At 42.6% G+C, this 21,430-nt stretch overlaps 1 protein-coding gene across 1 annotated transcript in view; it reads left to right on the forward strand.

Moving 5' to 3' along the window:
* The first annotated feature begins 409 nt into the window (after positions 1 to 409).
* Positions 410 to 21,430, forward strand: part of LOC109872797 (forkhead box protein O1-A) — a 100,894-nt gene continuing 79,873 nt past the window's right edge. Inside the window, exon 1 of the mRNA XM_020464133.2 lies at positions 410 to 1,334. Within this exon, the coding sequence (XP_020319722.1) occupies positions 744 to 1,334 (591 nt within the window). The 5' untranslated portion in view covers positions 410 to 743. The remainder of the gene's footprint in view (positions 1,335 to 21,430) is intronic.

Raw genomic sequence — 21,430 nt, forward strand, 5'->3', positions numbered from 1 at the left:
ATGTAGTTTTTTTTCTGTCAGAAAATACTACACGTTCCCTTAGACTTTGTATATACTTTTATAAATCCAAGACTTGTCCAACATTTTATAAAGTAGTCCAATACTTAATAACATTGACACCCCAGACAACTTTCCCCTAAGACATGGGCAAAAAAAATAGATATAACTCAAAAACACATTGTTCTAACCGCTTGCACTTCCTTCAATATTTTCCATGTTTAAACGTTTAAACTCACTGCCCTGGCCCCTGTTTTCAGGGTGGGAAATATTGTTCTCGATAGAATAAGATCAGAAGCATGCATTAGGCAATGTAAAAGCCATGTCCTGTTTACTTTATAGACACAGGCCTAAGGGTTATCATTGGTGGCCACTCACTGTCACTCAAGGACCTAGTGGGTGTTACCCAATGTCTGTTACCAGTTTACTTCGTAGGATTTACAAAAGGTAATTTAGTATAACCGTGATTGACACTGACAGTAGACATCGACAAGCGTGATATACATGCTACGAACAGAACACGGATACACTTGAACTGTAACCGCGCAGTTTTAGATAAAGGAGCTAAACATTTTTTTGTATTACTTCATCGTAAACCACCGGCCGTTATCAACCAGTGCCTTCTATCTGAGAGTTCGTGAAGAAGTGACGACGGTTTCTACACTTTTACATTTGGTGCCTGGACTGGTCGATTCATTGAGTGTCTTTATGTGACAGTTGCGCTATTTGCCCGTTTGCTTTTCGAGATGGCAGAATTACCACCGCCGCAACAGTTGGTTGATATTGACCCGGATTTCGAGCCGCTCTCCCGCCCCCGGTCATGCACCTGGCCTCTGCCTCGACCGGAGTTCATCGAACCCGCCAGCTCGAACACATCTTCACCGGCGCCTGCAGTCAAGCAGGAGCCTGTCGAATACATTAGTAACCTCAGTTTGTTAGAGGAGTCAGAGGACTACCAGGAGGATGAGAAACGGCTCGTTTTGTGCAATGATTTTCAATGCCAGGAGAAATGCATACACCAGCAACAGCAGCAACATCATCCACAGCAGTTACAGAAACACCCGGGTACTCTGCTGCCACACCAGCAACAGGTGCCCCCGCTCTCGTCCCCCGTCGGGTCAAATTCGGTGGCCGCTGCTGCCGCCGCTGCGCAGAGGAAAAGCAGCTCGTCGCGTCGGAACGCGTGGGGGAATATGTCCTACGCGGACCTCATCACCAAGGCGATAGAGAGCTCACCCGAGAAGCGACTCACCTTGTCTCAGATCTATGACTGGATGGTGAAGAGCGTGCCATATTTTAAGGATAAAGGAGACAGTAATAGCTCTGCAGGTTGGAAGGTAAGCAAGCAATAAGCATCCATTAACGCGTAATATCTAATATGACATTATGTAGGCCTATTTTACAGCCATCACGTTATGAATTGTCCCTGAATTATAGGCTACCCTGTGTCAAGTCAATTAAATTGTGTCCCAGGTCATTAATTCACTACGAGCCACAATGTCCCGCAGTGCAGAATCACGGATAGATGGGGGTATTTGGAGATCACGGGGCAGTGACTTAAAAATGTGTATATTAGATCGATTGTCTGGGGCCAAGTTTACTTTCCCTCATGTAACAAAGATGATCATTTTGTTGGCCTACTTGACCAATTCCAGTCCACTTTCTTAGTGGGTCCGTGGTCCTCCCTATGTTATCAGATTTGCTATTAGCAATAAGCATTATCATCTGTAGCCCAACTGATGCATTTACTCTATTGGACAGAACATCCTGATTTGTTATTACATCCTTATTACATTATTTTGTATTATAAATGTAAATGCATCATTATTAATTATTATTCACTCAAATATATATTTTGGGTTTCTATTGCAAAGTACACTGAGTACACAAAATATAAAGAAAAACTTTTTCCAGGACATACACTGCCCAGGTGAAAGCTATGATCCTTTATTGATGTCACTTGTTGAAACCACTTAAATCAGTGTAGATGAAAGGGAGAAGACAGGTTAAGTATTTTTAAGTGTCTTTGAATGGGTTTGGTAGTAGGTGCCAGGGGCACCAGTTTGTGTCAAGAACTGCTACACTGCTGGGTTTTTCACTCTCAATAGTTTCCCGTGTGTATCAAGAATGGTCCACCACCCAAAGGACATCCACCCAACTTGACACAACTGTGCGACGCATTGGAGTCAACATCCCTGTAGAATGCTATCGACACCATGTGAAGTCCATGCCCTAATGAAGTGAGGCTGTTCTGAGGGGGAAAGGGGGTCCCTGATTTGATTGACGCAAATCAGGAAGTCAAATTATGCAATTTGGTTCCCGACGTTCACCCAAAAGTACACTATGCTTGAAACTCAGGTTTAAATAAAGTGGTAGCAATGGAGAACTTGGATGACCCTCTTTTTCTTTTTAACCAAAAAGCTAAAACTGTTTTCAAAATACATTAGCCAAAACTGATTTTAAGTGTTTTCCCGGTGATTGCATTAAGAATTACGCATTGACTGCTTGTCATAACACATGTTTCCCTACCTATGGCTCTCGCAACTTGAAAGCACCTCGAGGAATGCTTCTCTCACACTGAACACACAACAAGCAGACTAGGTAAATAGGTAAACTACTCTACTATGGGGTTGATTTTGTTTTAATAACAACCTTACATGGCAAAAATATTAGCACTGGAAAGTTGCACCTGAGTGATATAGGCTTTGAATTACTTTGCCAGCAGCTACAGTAGACTACACACCTCTGTCTGAGTTGAGCGCTGCTGTGGTGCGCATTATAGACTATTTCATTCCCTTTGTCTGAACATCGGAGTGTTAGCAACAATCATGCGAACTTGTTCTCAACTGGCCTACCTGGTAGATTTTAAATGCAGATCTACACTGACCTCAAAAACGACATCTCCAGAATCGATATGATGGAAATCCGTTGCAGTGACGGAGAGCATGAATCCCTCTGACAAATTCAGACAAGTTGACTTGTTTCTCAAAGCTGGAGTGTTAATTCTGTCTACACAGACTGATGATCTCTTCCAGTGAAGAGCACATCTCTCAATTAAAGGTGGACCATCTTGCTTATCATAAATGCTTTATAGAGCATTCATAAACTATTCATAAGTACTACACAGATGCTTCACAAATCATCTAAAAAGACTTAGCTATGGTAATACAATTTAAAATAAGGCATTTATAAATGGTTTGTTTAATGTTGTATCTAAGGATACGAATAGGGGCCTTCTCACAGGCACAGGTAACTGTGTAATTGTAACTGTGCCTTTATAACCGTGTCACTTAGGGATGCATGATATATCAGTGAACATATTGGAATCGGCCAATATTAGCTAAAAATGCCAATATCGGTATCGGATGATGTCTAGTTTAACGCTGATGTGCAAAACCAATGACGTGCATACCTATATAACGTAATGACGGCACGTAAAATTCTGCCCTACACGTGCAACACAGCATTCCTAACCTAGCCCACTATGTCTGCTGTGTGGATTGAGCAGTCATTTGAAAGAGTAAGAACATTTCAGCGAGTCAACTCAAAGGTGAAAGCCATTACAGCCAAGATAATGGAATTCATTGCCCTTGACAATCAACTGTTCTCTGTCGTGGGTGATGTTCGCTTTCGCCGACTGGTAAGGCACCGGTACACACTACCAAGTGCACTATTTTTCAGATGTTGCCATACCGAAGTTGCATAGGGATAGCGTCACTGCTATTAGCTTCACGACATACATACTATGGAACACCATTTGGGTCTTTGCGTGTCAAAAAATATACAGTAGCACTGTCAAAGCTGTACAAAAAAGTCTGCAAACACCGGCCACGTTGATAATAAAGCAATTTGTTTGACCACAACTTCTGGGGTAGCTAGCTTTCGCTTGGAACCTAGCTAGCACCAATACAACCAACCTGAAAACATTGACCAGTAGAAACTGCAGTTATTTTCATTATTCTTAGCAATGATTTAGGAATCCTTGTGATTAAGTATTAGCTAGGTTGCCACTTGTTGTTCGCCTATTGAAATTGAACTTCAGTTCATGAAAATAAATAACTAGCCAGCTACTTAACCCTGTTGCCCAAAGCTAACGTTATAATCATCTGGCTAGCCACAATAAAGATTAGGCACAATAGTGGATTTTGCAAAAGTATGTTATTGACAGTGATGCAAATAAATGCAAATAGTAGAATTATGCCATACTTTATTTTGAAGGCTAACCACAAAGTCCTCTATTGTGGCTAATCCTTATTGTGGCTAGCTTCACATATATGGGTCCGACCACCATTAATCAAATAAGAACTGTCTTATAAATTAGGGTTATTTTAGATGACACCTAGCTATATAGTTAGCTAGCTAACTATAGCTACTGAAACATTGTCGTTTTTCTATGTTTTTGGGGAACATTGTTTGCATCCATAAGCTAGCTAGCTTTTTTTATGACCAGAACTGTAGGTGTGCGAGACAACTTTACCAGCATCATAGCATACGTATCGATTAATCGTTGTGACATATGAAATATGAGTGATAGTGTAATCAATGTGTAATAACTACGTAAAAAATGTATGAAGGCGTTAAATTGTGACATGCAGTCATATTCAGGTCCTAATTGGTCAACAAGCTTATTTGACACACAAAGACCCAAATGGCGTTCCATAGACATCCTGGTTGAGAATGAAATTACTGAACAAATTAACAACGCAACAGCACAGCAAGTTAGTGAAAGAAATAGGTTTTGATTATGTTTTACTGGTATTGGGGACATACGTAAATGCCAACAAAATAACTTTTTGTCAGTGTGTGTGTGTGTGTGTAACCTTTATTTAACTAGGCAAGTCAGTCAAGAACAAATTCCTATTTACAATGACGGCCTACCCCGGCCAAACCCGGATGACACTGGGTCAATTGTGCGCCGCCCTATGGGACTCCCAATCACGGCCGGATGTGATACAGTCTGGATTAGAACCAGGGACTGTAGTGACGCCTCTTGCACTGAGATGCAGTTCCTTAGACTGCTGCGTCTGTGTGTGTGTTAACTATTTAACTGTACTAGAATGCTTAAAAGGCAGCTAAAATGTTAAATATCGGTTATCGGTATTGTTTTTTGTTGGCAAGGAAAATCTTGGGTATCGGCCAAAAATGTAATATCGGTGCATCACTAGTGTCGCTCATTCAACCCACTACATAGCTGAAGTTTTAGCATAGCAGTCTTGCGGTTGTTATGTTACTCTAATGGACGTCAGGGGCCCCTCCATTCTTCAGGATAAAAATAGATGTGGAGAGTTACCTGTGTTTACCTGTGAGAGAGGTACTCCAGAGGTGTGTTCCAAGACGTAACAGTCAAGGTCTGCCTATGCGTGCTGCCACAAAACATCTGCCCACGTTCCCCTTGAGACAGCGCCGTGTCAACATTCCATGAGGTCATGGGATGTTTCTGTGGATCCACTTTTAAGCTGTAGCTGTGGGCATATGTATCAGAGATCAAATTTGATTTGTCAAATGCGCTAGAATACACTTTACTGCGAAATGCTTGCTCACTAGCCCTTCCCAATGAAGCAGCGAGACAAAGAGAGAAGGAACAAAAAGCAAGACAGACAGACAGAGAGAAAGAGAAGGAAGAGAGAGAGAGAGAGTAGAATTGTTATTGATTCAGGAAAGCTAACCTGCTGCTCACACATTTCGTGCTACTGCTGTTGTGGTTCACTTTGAAGTTCCCCTCTAGTATAGGAAGACTATTATATTATTGTCTTCTTTTCAGTCCAGCGTACAGTTATGATGGGCTCAGCCCAGCAGAGCTTTGGCGGTCTGTCTCCACTCCCGAGTGTAAATCATTGACTGTGAAACAGTTAAGTGTCTCTCAGCAGGCCCCTGGGAAAGAAAGAAAGGAGGAGAGAAAGAGAAAAAGGAGAGAGGAGAGCAGCAGGTTCCAGAGATCAGGTACAAAAAAACACCTAGGGGAAGTGTGATTTAAATCTCTGTATCAAAGTCATGTCATCATTTATTTGATTGAACCTTTATTTAACTAGGCAAGTCAGTTAAGAACAAATTCTTATTTTACAATGACGGCCTACCCCGGCCAAACCCTCCCCTAACCCGGACGACGCTGGGCCAATTGTGTGCCGTCCTATGGGACTTTTGATCACGGCCGGTTGTGATACAGCCCGGGATTGAACCAGGGTCTGTAGTGACGCCTCTATGACTGAGATGCAGTGCTTTAGACCAACGCACCTCTCGGGAGCCCCATTCTGTGCTGGTTCATTGGTTTTAGATTTATATATTGACAAATAACTGAATGTGTAACAACTTCCGTTCCACCTGAATTGCGTGTATGTGTCTGTCTGTGTGTCGGTCACTGTAGTGTAAGGAATGCGACTGGCAAACCCCCTGTCCATATCAACTTATCCATTGTGATCTTAAAGGTAAACTCATCCTAAACCAGCACTCTGAGACGCTTGATAGGCTACATACAGCCCCTGACTAGGGTGAGTGACGGCTCTAAGTGTGAGGTTGGCGGGGGAGAGAGAGAGAGAGAGAGAGAGAGAGAGTCTGTTACTGGAGTGAAAGGAATGCGACTGGCAAACCCGCTCGGTGACTTTATAGGCACCGTGCCCATTTGGGGTGGCACTGCACTCCTATTGGCTGTATGTGTATTCCGAGTTTTACCCCACCCCATTAGAATTAATGCTGGTCGTGTTTAGTTTCTGTTCAAGACGTGTTGGCAAAGAACGGAAACTAGGAGGGAGCAGTGAGGGAGCAGTGAGGGAGCAATATATCTGTTTAATCAGAGTACCTGTAGCTACACTATACCAGTATTAAAGGACTGAACAATGGTTTGTCTTCGTCATTTAGACTTGCTAAAGAAATGTCCCAAAATAATTTACACTGCCTATAATGATCATTTCAGCACATTGTATTGACTGTCCTTCTAAACCAGGTTAAATGCAATGTTTTCTTACAGATTCCTTTTTGACCCAGTTTAACTAGGCCTATAGGCAGTGTCCATGATGCTATGGTTTGTTTGTGTGTCAATCTTGAACATTTTGTTCCTTTGAAACTCTTAACACACACATACACACCCTTGTTTATATAAGTAGTGGTGTACTCTGTGTCCTTGTCCATATTCTTCAACAGCACTGTGTATGTAGCAAAGGACACTGCTTCTGGTGGCTGTGCAAATGTTTATCAGTCAGCCTTGATATGGCTGGTCGCTGGATGAACCTAGGTACCCCAGTAACCTTTGAAGTCCAGAGGAGTGAGGGGAGAGATTCTCCCTCCCTCTCCAGTGATGCACCACGTGCTTTGTCCTCCCTTCTGTCACTAATTTTACTGACTTCTTCTCTCGAAACAAACAAGTTATAGGACATCTGTTGGAATACTAAAGAGAGCGAGCCCCGCTGCAGGCTTATCTAAAACAAAAACACTATCAGTCAACACTATTCGCCTTATGATATTCTAGGACAAGAGGAGCACAACAAACAGTGAGTGTGTTCAGAGTTGGTCATGGAAAGATTTGGCATACAGGTTGTTGGCACCTAAACGCACTGTTGTCAATTCTACCAGGCTTTGAGTTTGTTGTGGTGCCTTACAGACAGACATCCAGTCAATCAGAGAAAGCTTTACTCAGCTCTATTCCTCCACCGGCTGATTTGGTGAGCAGCAGACACTAGACTAGACGGTTGTAGAAATACCTTAAGTAACATAAGCCTCTGTGGAGGTGGTCTGGCACTAGGCCAGTTCAATAAGAGCTATCGTAATGCTGGCACAGAACGTTCTCTCGTTTACTACAGCACTGTGAGCTTAGAGCAGGCTGGCGTGTATTTCAGCATTTCAGAGTAGGACTAGGAGTGCTGATCTATAATCCTTAACAGCTTGTTTGTGCTTGTTAAATAAAAAGGCCCACATACTGTATTTTGTCACTCAAAACATTCCTCAGTGCGAAAGGAATGTAACGAAATATATACATATTCTCGTACGGACGGTAATATTCTTTATCAGTCAAAACACCTTTTTCCCCCCCTTTTTCCGACGCTATCTTTTGCAGCACCGACCGAGGCACCGCCGTGGGTAGGCTAAGTGTGAGTATGGATGTGTGAGTTCAGATGGGGTGACTCGTCTTATAAGAGACATTACGCAAACAAAAACATTTACTGGAATTGGAATGCCCTGGGCCAAAGTCTGCTGCCGTGCGTAGGTAGTTAGTCAGCTCAGTGGTGATGATAGGATAGGGAGAGCCGTCTACTTAGACCAGATACAGATGGAATTACAAACAGAAGAGGAGATGCAGACACATTTAGACAGACAGAAATGACAGGTTGCCCCAGACAGACACACACAGCTAGACAGACAGACATGAAACATGGACTCAGAAATGAAGGCTAACTCATCTCCCACAGCATTTTGTGCTTTACTTGTGCTGTGTTCAATCTACTTTTTGCAGTATATGCCTAGCAGCCTAAGTGTTTAGGAGTTTAATGTCACTTCTGTGAGATGAAACACCAATAGTGAGTCAGGAAATGCCTGCAGAGCTATGCGTGACTGACGGTGCTGAACAAATCAGTTTCCATTGTGTGAAACAAAACAACTTGGTCACTGCATGGCCGCTTTATGAATTACTGCCCTAGCTACAAGACAGCCTTTTCCTCCTTTTCATTCTAAATTATTCATCTATAGCCTCTCTTCTTTTTGAACATGGGGGTGAGTCGTGGGTTAGGGGCGCTTGGTGCTGCTAGTAGCGACAGAGCTTATTTTTACTCAATTAAATGTTCTTCTTTTTCTGAGTCCTCAGTCTTAACAATAACAGGAGGCAACACAAACACCTCAATCAATGTAGGGGGGAGGGGGCATCAAACATCCTTGAATTCCAGAGTTGTGTGCTCATATCCCTGCGTCGTCCATGTCCTCTAGTTTCCTGTGCGGACTCAACAGCTTGGCCTTTCAGGTCGGTGTCCCAAATGGCTAGTGCTGAGCGATTTAACTGACATCGGTTCAATTATTTGAATTCCATTTTGTTCAGGGGGTTTTCTGTGAGGGCAATGTGCAGTTTCTCTAAAGATAAATCAGATCAAGCCTGAACTGTGTGATTTGTAGTAGGGAGTTGCATTTTCCAACAGGCCAATATTCTACATAGTTTAGCACAGAAAACGTGTTAATGAACTATAATGGCCATAATCTATTGCGAGCCTCCTTGTCCGGTCTGAGACGGAGAGAAGAGACAGAAGACAGTGCGATTGAGAGGTATAGAGAGCAGTTGCTTCGTGAGGTATCTATACTTGATCTAAGATTGATAGTTGGTTTTCAGCAGTCATAAAAGTATGCCTTATTTACTTTGAAGAGCTACTAAAATAGTGATTTGTGTCAGACAGCATAGGCAGCAGCTCTATATAGATATGTTGACTTGGAATTAAATAATAAAGTCATCAAATAGGCCTAAAACAAATGTAATATACTGTGCCTTCAGAAAGTATTCACACCCCTTGACTAATGTGAAAGTGGAATGTGTACAAATGAATTAAAATTAAAAGCTGAAATTAGTAAGTATTCAACCCCTTTTGTTATGGCAAGTCTAAATATATTCAGGAGTAAAACTGTGCTTAACAAGTCACATGAGTAGCATGGACTGACTCTGTGTGCAATAATAGTGTTTAACGTGATTTTTTAATGACTACCTCATCACTGTACCCCACACATACAATTATCTGTCAGGTCTCTCAGTCGAGCAGTGAATTTCAAACAGAGATTCAACCACAAAGACCAGGGAGGTTTTCCAAATGACTCGCAAAGAAGGGCTTCTATTGGTAGAAGGGATGAAGGACAAAACATGAAGAAAAAAAGAACTCTGAATATCCCTTTCAGCATGTTGAAGTTATTCATTACACTTTGTAGTGATTGTATGGTGTATCAATACACCCAAAGATACGGCTGTCCTTCTTAACTCAGTTGAGGAGAGGAAGGAAATCACAGGGATTTCACCATGAGGGCAAGGGTGAATTTAAAACAGTTACCGAGTTCAATGGCTTTGATAGGGGAAAACTAAGGATGGATAAACAACATTGTAGATACTCCACAATACGACCTAATTGATAGAGTGAAAAGAAGGAAGCATGTACAGAATAAAAATATTCCAGAACATGCATCCTGTTTGCAACAAGGCACTACAGTGATTCTGCAAAGAATGTGGTGAAGCAATTAACTTTTTTCCACGAATACAAAGTGTTATGTTTGGGGCAAATCCAATACACACATTACTGAGTACCACTATCAATATTTTCAAGCATAGTGGTGACTGCATCATGTTATGGGTAAAAAAAAAACACACAAAAAAACGGAATGAAGCTAAGCACAGAGGAAAACATGGTTGTCTGATTTCCACCAGACACTGTGAGATAAATTCGCCTTTCAGCAGGACAATAACCTAAAACACAAGGCCAAATCTACACTGAAGTTGCTTATCAAGGAGACAGTGAATGTTCCTGAGAGGCCGAGTTACAGTTTTGACTTAAATCTACTTGAAAATCTATGGCAAGACATGAAAATGGTTGTCTAGCAATGATCAACAACCAATTTGACAGAGCTTGAAGAATAAAAACTAAAAAGTTGCACTATCCAGGTGTGCAAAGCTGTTAGTGACTTACCAGAAAATATTCTAACATATTGACTCTTGTGAATACTGTATTTCGGATGAAAAAAATGTGCTATAATTTCTAAATGGGATATGGGATATTGTGTGTAGATGGTTAATATTTTTTAAATATTTGTTTTTACATTTAATCTATTTTGAATTCAGGCTGTAACACAATAAGTAAAAGGGTCGGAATACTTTCTGAAGGCACTGTATGTAAGCACATCATGCCTGTATGTTTATGAATGCGTCCATCTGTCTGTCTGTAGTGTGTAAGCTGCTATGTGACCAAAACTCAGTACAAGCCATTGCATCACGTGGAAAATTCGTGGGTGGCGGGGTGAGGGAGTGTTTGTGCGTGCATGCGTGTTGTTGGCCACGGGGTGACGGAGTTGGGAGTGTGAAGGGTCGGTTGTGTGACATTGCATGTAGTCACCATGAACTCTAAGGATTGGAATCAAGCGCCTTAACCATTCATGACCACAAAGTCTCCTGTTTGAGCCCTGTCCTGCAGTAAAGGCCCACTCATTGGAGACACAGGGAGAGCTGCAGCTTGGGCGTTTGTGTGGCTAAGTCAGTCTGCTGGCATGAACTGAGGTCATGTCTTTGGTACTACTACTATGTTGTCAACCAACAATAAAACACAAGAATACTGTTATGACAAATACCGCATAGGCATGGCATACATTTAGTGGCTGAAAATTAGATTTCAGGTGATTATAACCTGTTAATAACAAAATAAATACAGCACTTTGACAAAAGATCCGGGAACACAACCTCAAAGAGCATCCTTGCTTGTTGTGTGCAAATGGCTGTTCTCCTTTAATCTAAAAACAAACAAACAAACAAACATAACAGGAGTTTTTCATGTCATGTTATGCCGGCCCAACCCCCTGGCCCCAGCCCCGGCCCTAAGTCCCGGATGGTGGAACCTTTGGCGATTGGTTATTTTTACCCCTTCCTGTAAAAACAGCAGCAGCTCGGTCGGTGCCTTGGTTCGTCCCCCACAATGAACTATGATGCACATCCTGCTGACTGGCTGGAAAATAGCACCGGCCTGCCGTGTGTTCGTATCTCCTCCGTCCTGAAAAACATAAGGGCCAGGCAGGGTGGGAGGGGGGGAAGAGGGAAGGGTAGGGAGGTAGGGGTAGCAAGAGGAGGAAGGGAGATGGTGAGATAGAGAGGGAGGGAGTAGGTAGGGAGGCAGAAGGGAAGCACAGGGGAGGGAGAGTTAAGGAGAGAGGGAGGCAAGGAGGGAGAGAGGAGTTAAGTCGCTAACAGACAGTGCGCGGCGTGTGGGGTGGCCCATTCATTTTCAATGAAGCCTAGGTGAGGGGGCAAAATTCTATCCAGGCGGCACTGTCAGCGGTGCTCATGCCTGTGAAGGCATGCACAAGCCGAGGCGGAGAAAATAGAAATCTATTCTATTTCTGAAGTGGTGCTGCCGTTGTTGACCAATAACAGAAAACATAGCCTGCGTGGTGATACATCAGCACGTACATCCAACAGAAGGACCAGCAAACTTGCCAACTCTAGCTAGCTGGCAAAAACTTTTCAGTTTACCGAGTCATATTTAGCAATAAAAATCATTGTTTTCTAATAGTTTTTGGGGGGTTAATAGTTTCTGTAGCATGTAAATACATTGTTATGCATGCTTATGGTGTTATAGAAATGCACTTTTGAATGTCAATAACGTATGCTTATTTCGTGCTATGGTCACATGTCGCCCAGTGTGTAAAGGCACGAGCCACTATTTTTCAGTGAGAATCGCTATTGTTTCCTAGATTTGTTCTAGAAGTTGCTAGATAAAATTGCACGCCCAATTTTTCAGTTTTTGATTTGTTAAAAAAGTTTGAAATATCCAATAAATGTCGTTCCACTTCATGATTGTGTCCCACTTGTTGTTGATTCTTCACAAAAAAATACAGTTTTATATCTTTTTGTTTGAAGCCTGAAATGTGGCAAAAGGTCGCAAAGTTCAAGGGGGCCGAATACTTTCGCAAGGCACTGTATATATCTGGTATGTACAGTATTCATACTACCGTAATACGGAAACAATATAGGGTGGGGTAAATGATTCCCAAATGCCACCTCCAGCGATGCTGATAGTAATAATAATGATGATAATGGTGATAGTATCACCAGGGAGGAGGGTGTTATTTTACTCTTTGTGATAACACCACTCCCCGCCACTCTAGTGGGTAGAAGGTGGATTCTGAACTCCACCCTATCGGAGGTGGAAGGTGTTCGGGGTGGATGCTGCTCTCCACTCTGTGTGTGTGTGTGTGGTTGGGGGAGGGCAGAAGTTACTAGAGGTGGGTGGAGCTTCCTGTGTTCCCCACGCGATGCTTATTTATTACCCATCAGTGTTTGTGTGTCTGTGTGTGCCAGCTGGGCGTTCCAGCCGTTTGCCCTGCCAGAGCAGCCAGCCCTGTCTCGCCGCTTGCCTACCCGCCAGCCTGCCCGCTGGGACCTCTCTCTCTCCCCTGGGTTAGCCTGGAGGCCCTGGAGGCTGGGGCTAGGCGCCAAAGGGAGGAAGGGAGGGAGGGGGAGAGAGAGAAAGAGTGAGTGCACCACGCCATGAACGGCATCTTCCTGGAACTCAGTGTTTTTCTCAATGAGCTGTGATCTGAGCCATCGCCAGCCACACGTGTAGCAGCTCTGTAACTGTGTGTGTGTGTGAGACTAACTTCCTGTTCATGTTTATTTTGTATTTTTGGGGGTGGGGTTTGGGTTCCTTAGAGATCCCTGAAGACCATGTCTGAAATTTGTTTTTAATACATGTACGAAAATGTATGCACTCACTACTGTAAGTCGCTCTGGATAAGATTGTCTGCTAAATTACTAAAATGTAATCATTACAACACCACAGGGGTATACTACAAAGCAGGATCAATGAGTTAGCCAGCTAACTTCAAGTTTTAATGTCACGTGCACACGTACAGGGAAATGCCATAATTGCAAGCTCTAAACCCAACAAGGTAGTAAACAATACCAATGTAGTACTAAAAATAATGTAAGGTAGAATCAAAACAATAAAATAAGAACATGAGAAAGTAAGAAGCTATATACAGGGTTGGCTTGGGTGGTATACCGGGGTATTTGGAAATAGCCACGGGATTGTTTTTCAATACCTTCAATACTGTTAACTATTTCTTTGAAGTTTTCCAATACATTTTTATATTTGTGGCTATTTTTTAAGTAAACACCTGCAGTCAACTGGTGCAATGCGTTAGGACAGTGGTTCTCAATCCTGGTCCTGGGGACCCAAAGGGGTGCGCGTTTTTGTTTTTGCCCTAGCACTACACACCTGATTCAAATCATCAAAGCCATTTTGATCAGCTGTGTAGTGCTAGGGCAAACAAAAATGTGCACCCCTTTGGGTCCCCAGGACCAGGATTGAGAACCAGTGCATTAGGAGATAAAGCAGATCGCGTTCTTATTTCACCTGTCACATTATTTTACATTATGAAGCTTACTTAGTTCCCCAGAACAGTGTGGCCAGTCATGTGTTTGTTTGTAAGGTGGTCCTAGCTGTGTATTGACAGGGGTAGCCACAGAAGTGAATGAGATTACAATATAAAAAGCAAGGTATTTTGTGCAAACACGATGCATGGCCATCATATGTATAATGGTTAGGCCTGCCATAGAAATAATGTAGCCAGCTACATTTCCTAATGTTTTGTTTAAAGTTAATCTTGCATTTTACCTGAGAAAAATCGGTAAGGGAATTCTCATCCGAGTTTAGAAGTGCAACTGAAGCACAACATGTGTCTGATGCCGAGCAGAAATTACAATAAGAAGCATTTTAGGTCTCTGTTTACAAAACACAAAGCGTTCATCTTTTTTTCCTGCGTGAAAAACATGCATTTTGTGTTAGCAAGTTATTCTAGGGGTCATGTTATCTAAGTAAGTGGCTGAATTAATAAGGTGACAGGGCATCATGTTGTGTTAGCTTACTGCCGTGTTTGAGAAGGCAAAGCCCTTTGGATGAGTTATTTGTACAGCTGCCACTGTTATCTTGATTTCCTTGCGTTTTTTCTCCTCTCCGTTCTCACCCCCTCTGCTCCTCCCCCCTCTTCTCTGAGCAGAGCAGGCAGGCCTTTTGCCCTAGCGACTACAGACTCCACACAGACACAGGATGTAGACATGCTGCTGGAGAGACAGTACTGCATGCGTCAAAACTTTGTTCATTTGCATGTATCTCATTCACATTTGCTTGTAAATGTCCAAACTAATCCAAAATGACATTCGGTAGCTCCAACCTATATATACATATAACTTTATGAGCTGGATTGCCTGTTTTTGCAATTTGTTTATTTTCATTTGTGCTCGTTAGCATATTTAGCTAGCAGCCTACATGCAAATTCGCTATTACTTGTGCACATTTTGTTATCATTCTGGTAATAAATGCCCAATGGGCTTTTTTTGGTCTTTTTTTTTGGCACCCACTTGTGTACTAAACCAGTATTAACATAAATCATGGGGTGAGAGAAGGATGGGATGATATGAAAATCTGGATACCACCCAACCCTAATATAGGGTCAGTTCCAATACCATATTTACAATGTGCAGGGATACAGTAGTGATTGCGGTATAGGGGTAAGGTGAATAGCTATCAGGATGTATGATTTACAGCATCAATTAAAATTGTACTGTATGTGAGCGTGTGTGTGTGTGTGTGTGTGTGTGTGCATGTGCGTAGAGTCAGTGCCTCTGGAAACTATTCAGACCCCTCAACTTTTTCCACATTTTGTTAGGCTATGCTCCCTTATCAATATACACACAATACCACATGATGACAAAGCAAAAACAGGTTTTTAGAAATAACTGAAATATTACATTTACATAAGTATTCATACCCTATTTTCTACATTGTAGAATAATAGTGAAGACATCAACACTATGAAATAACACATATGGAATCATGTAGTAAAAAAAGTGTTAAACATATCAAACTATATTTCATATTTGAGATTCTTCAAAGTAGCCACCCTTTGCCTTGATGACAGCTTTGCACACTCTCGGCATTCTCAACCAGCTTCATGAGGTAGTCACCTGGAATACATTTGAATTAACAGGTGTGCCTTGTTAAAAGTTAATTTGTGGAATTTCTTTCCTTCTTAATGCGTTTGAGCCAATCAGTTGTTGTGACAAGGTAGGGGTAGTTTACAGAAGATAGCCCTATTTGGTAAAAAAAAACAAGTCCATATTATGGCAAGAACAGATCAAATAAGCAAAGAAAAACCACAGTCCATCATTACTTTATTAAGGCATGAAGGTCAGTCAATACGGAAAATGTCAAGAACTTTGAAAGTTTCTTCAAGTGCAGTTGCAAAAACCATCATGCGCTATGATGAAACTGGCTCTCATGAGGACCGCCACAGGAATGGAAGACCCAGAGTTACCGCTGCTGCAAAGGGTAAGTTCATTAGAGTTTACCAGCCTCAGAAATCGGCACTTAACTGCACCTCAAATTGCACCTCAGAGAGTTCAAGTAACAGACACATCTCAACATCAACTGTTCAAAGGAGACTGTGAATCAGGCCTTCATGGTTGAATTGAAGAAAACCACTACTAGAAACCACTACTAAAGGCCAATAAGAAGAAGATACTTGCTTGGGCCAAGAAACACGAGCAATGGACATTAGACCGGTGGAAATCTGTGGTCTGTGGAGTCCAAATTTGAGATTGTTGGTTCCAACCGCCGTGTTTTTGTGAAACTCAGAGTAGGTGAACGGACAATCTCGGCATGTGTGGTTCCCACCGTGAAGCATGGAGGAGGTGTGATGATGCTTTGCTGGTGACACTGTCAGTGATTTATTTAGAATTCAAGGCACACTTAACCAGCATGGCTACCACAGCATTCTGCAGCGACACACCATCTCATCTGGTTTGTGCTTAGTGGGACTATCATTTGTTTTTCAAAAGGACAATGACCCAACACACCTCCAGGCTGTGTAAGGGCTATTTGACCAAGAAGGAGAGTGATGGAGGGCTGCATCAGATGACCTGGCCTCCACAATCACCTGACCTCAACCCAATTGAGATTGTTTGGGATGAGTTGGACCGCAGAGTGAAGGAAAATCAGCCAACGAGTGCTCAGCATATATGGGAACTCCTTCAAGACTGTTGGAAAAGCATTTCAGGTGAAGCTGGTTGAGAGAATGCAAAGCTGTCATCAAGGCAGAGGGTGGCTACTTTGAAGATACTCAAATATAAAATACATTTTGATTTGTTAAACACTTTTTTGGTTACTACATGATTCCATATGTGTTATTTCATAGTTTTGAGGACTTCACTATTATTCTGCAATGTAGAAAATAGTAAAAAAAAAAATGGGTAGGTGTGTCCAAGCTTTTGACTGGTACTGTAGTTATAGAGAAACAACAAAAACAATAGTTGCATCCAACTAGTTCATCCGTCCTACTACTCAGTCAAGACCACCATCATAATGTCTGCTATAGAAACCACCCCATGTTGCTCCAGTCTGTCTGCCCTCTCACAGCCCACTGAAACCCCAGCCAGATTAATGGACTGAGCTGTGGGCCCCCAGCCAGCCCGATGAATCCCTGTTCCTCATAATTACTTGCAGTGCTGCAATGTGTGTTGTATTGTTAGTGGTGGCCTAGAGGCCCCCCAGGGCCCCGGGTATATGGAGTTGATAGGGAGGTGATTATCCTGTCGCTTGCTGGCTGGAACTAGAGGACAATGCAACGGCCCCGCGTGCCACACATTCCACAGCCTCACACAGCCTGCCTCATAGACCATAGACCCTGCACTGTATTACTGCTGTACAGCCTCTTTCAGACATCAGCCTCACACACATAGATACAGGCTGGAATGCAAGCAGGCAGACTAACTCACACACACACTCACTCACTCACTCACTCACTCACTCACTCACTCACTCACTCACTCACTCACTCACTCACTCACTCACTCAAAGGTGTTTACATGCCTTTACCCTCCACTACATCACTGCTGTCCATATAGAAAGTAGTGTTGCACGGTATACCAAAACTTCTGTGCTTTTTCGATACAAACTATATTACGTTTCAGTACTAGAATTTTCGTTACGTTCAGTACTTCTGTCAAATGTGTCTCGTGATTGAGAGGATCAAGTCTGTCTATCAGCGCAGCCCCTTTGTAGCGCGAAGAGCAAAAGGCCTGCTGCACTTCCTCATTCATTGCTAGATCTTTCTGGGCTGCATTGTTAGCCACCCACTCAGGCTGCACTGAAATTAACGCACTTGAATAATGGAACATGGCATGTAGACATTTTTTAACTGTTCATTACTGTTCGCAAAACAATGTCTCGCTTACAGCTGAAGCAACATCAATTCACTAACCTAGCATATAACAAAATATGCTGATTTCAAAGCTGATTGTCACCAAAAACTTTATTTCACTTCATCTCCCTCGCCTCCCTCATTCACCTGTCTCGTGAATCAATGTAGGCTACATCTTGATTTACCCAGTTTATCACAGCTCAATGCTATATATAGATATACAACAGTATATACAACAGTCCTAGATAGAAACCCCCTAGTACACAAGGTCATTATTATCTCTGTACTATATTTTCTGGACCCTATTCTCAGGGTTTCCAGGAGATTAAAACATCCCTATTTGTTGCTCTAGTCTAGAAGGAAGCACGTTTGGGTTCAAGTGCTCAACAAACCAATTAAATAAAAATGTTTACAGTGTAAAACAAATAGAAATGTGACCGTGTATTCATTAGTTTTGATTAATATCATCGTGCGCAGGTGCAGATAAAATAAATTACAAATAAAAAAATTACTACTTCATATATTCATATTTTTATATTCAAAGTGCATGATGAATGGTGTTTTGGTCTGAAGTTGTGTGAGTGGAATATACAGAGGACTATACTACAAAGCAGGATCAATGATTTAGCTTGCTAATTTTGATAAGCAACCAGAAATAAACTAGAGATTTTTTGGTTCATTAAAAATAGCTCAACTTTGATATGTTTTTTTTTTCATTTGTTGAATCAATTAGACCATGCCCAGAAAAACAGGGCTGCAGTTCCAAATCACTAAGGACTTAAAATGGTCCACACACACACTTATAAAGAAGGCGCAACAGTGACTCTTCCCCCTCAGGTGGTTGAAAATTTTGGCATGGGCACTCAAATCTTCAAAAAGTTTTACAGCTGCACCATTGAGACTGGCGGCATCACTGTTTCGTATGGCAACCGCAACACCTTTGATCACATGGCGCTGCAAAGGGTGGCGCGGACAGCATAGTATATCACTGGGGCCGAGCTACCTGCGATCCAGGACCTCTATATCAGGCGGTGTGAAAGGAAAAAAGGGCCAGAAAATCTTTAAAGACTCCAGCCACCCAAGCCATAGACTATTCTCTCTGCTTCCGCATGGTAAGCGGTCCCTGTGCGTCAAGTCTGACACCAACCACTGCATCGGCTTGCTAGAGATGTCACTACAGACCCGGGTTCGATCCCAGGCTGTGTCGTATCCGGCAGCGACCGGGAGACCCATGAGGCGAAGCAACAATTGGCCCAGTGTCGTTTGGGTTAGGTGAGGGTTTGGCCGGCCGGGATGTCCCTGTCCCATTGCGCTCTAGCGACTCTTTGTGGCAGGCCGGGCGCATGCATGCTGACATCAATTGCCAGCTGTATGGTGTTTCCTCTGACACATTGGTGCGGCTGGCTTCCGGGTTAAGCAAGCAGTGTCTCAAGAAGCAGTGCGGTTTGGCGGGGTTGTGTTTCGGGGGAGGCTTTTGACCGTCACATCTCCCGAGTCCGTATGGGAGTTGCAGAGATGGGACAAAACTAACTACCACTTGGATATCACAAAATTGGGGAGAAAAAGAGGTAAAAAAATATATATAAAACAAAAATGCTGGCACCAACAGGCTCCTGAACAGCTTATATCCCCAATAAACAAGACTGCTAAATAACTAACAAAATGGCAACACAGACCATCTGAGTTGACCCTTGTATTTACTTTTATTTTTGCACTGTCTGTATGCACAATCAGAGTTGTACACATACACACAGACACTCCAAAACACACATAACATGCACATACAGTAACAGTCACAAGCTTAAAGAGTTGTGGGAATTTGAACTGAGAACATTGAAGATTGCCAATCCTCCTGACCCGGAGGGAGAGGTTGGAAGCAGGAAAACTGAGAACTTCCCTGCATTTTTATTTCCGCTTTTGAAAACAAATGATAGTCTCACGAAGCGCAATGGTGTGGCAAAATGCTGTGGTGTCCATGCTGGTTAAGTGTGGCTTGAATTCTAAATAAATCACTGATAGTGTCACCAGCAAAGCACCCCCACACCATCACACCTCCATGCTTCACGGTGGGTTCCACACACGCGTAGATTCTCATGTTTCTTGGCCCAAGCAAGTCTCTTCTTCTTATTGGTGTCCTTTAGTAGGGGTTTCTTTGCAGAAATTCGACCATGAAGGCCTGATTCACGCAGACTCCTCTGTACAGTTGATGTTCAGATGTGTCTGTTACTTGAACTCTGTGAAGCATTTATTTATGCTGCAATTTCTGAGGCTGGTAACTCTAATGAACTTATCCTCTGCAGAAGAGGTAACCCTGGGTCTTCCTTTCCTGTGGTGATCCTCATGAGAGCCAGTTTTATCATAGTGCTTGATGGTTTTTGCGACTGCACTTGAAGAAACTTTCACAGTTCTTAAAGTGTTCTGCATTGACTGACCTTCATGTCTTAAAGTAATGATGGACTGTGGTTTCTCTTATCTTAGTTGATCTGTTCTTGCCATAATATTGACTTGTTCTTTTACCAAATAGGGCTATCTTCTGTATACCACCCCTTCCTTGTCACAACACAACTGATTGGCTCAAACACATTAAGAAGGAAAGAAATTCCACAAAGGAACAAGGCAAAGCTGTCGTCAAGGCTAAGGGTGGCTACTTTGAAGATACTCAAATAGAAAATATATTTGGATTTAACACTTTTCTGGTGACTTACATGATTCCAAATGTGTTATTTCATAGTTTTGATGTTTTCACTATTATTCTACAATGTAGAAAATAGTTCAAATTAAGAAAAACCCTTGAATGAGTAGATGTGTCCAAACTTTTTTACTGGTACTGCATGTGTTGGTAGCAATATGTTGAGGTTAGACATTGTTTTAGACAAGGCAAAAACACACTATAGAAACTCACATTGAACTCAGTCAGTGTGCCTGTCTGCCCGGGTGCATTTGAGGTGAAACGAAGGCAAGCGGAAATAAAAATGCAGGGAAGTTCTGAGTTTTCCTGCTTCCTACCTCTCCCAACCCTCCTCACACATTCTTCAGTGTTCTCAGTTCAAATTCCCACTACTCTTCAAACTTGAAGTGGGCTTCAGCACTGCCAACTGAGATGTGTCATAATAATAAGATGTTGAATATCATATAGACATCTGCAGATGTTGAGATGGCCACTTGCACGTTTCTCTCTGGAGAGGTTTGGTTTTAAGAGCCTGTGTTGGATGTAGAACCAGGCATTCTCTAAGACCATTAAATATGGCTGCCATCTTCAAAGGGCAGTAGAGGTCCCTTCTTCCTGACTCAGACTTTTAGATGTTTCCCTCCAACTTCACTGGTACACGCAACGCGCACACACACACACACACACACACACACACACACACACACACACACACACACACACACACACACACACACACACACACACACACACACACACACACACACACACACACACACACACACACACACACACACACACCACACACACCGCACACACCGCCCAGTCTGTCCATTGTGCCCTTTAGGAGGC

The sequence above is a fragment of the Oncorhynchus kisutch genome, linkage group LG28 (assembly GCF_002021735.2).
Source record: "Oncorhynchus kisutch isolate 150728-3 linkage group LG28, Okis_V2, whole genome shotgun sequence".
Classification (NCBI taxonomy): domain Eukaryota; kingdom Metazoa; phylum Chordata; class Actinopteri; order Salmoniformes; family Salmonidae; genus Oncorhynchus; species Oncorhynchus kisutch.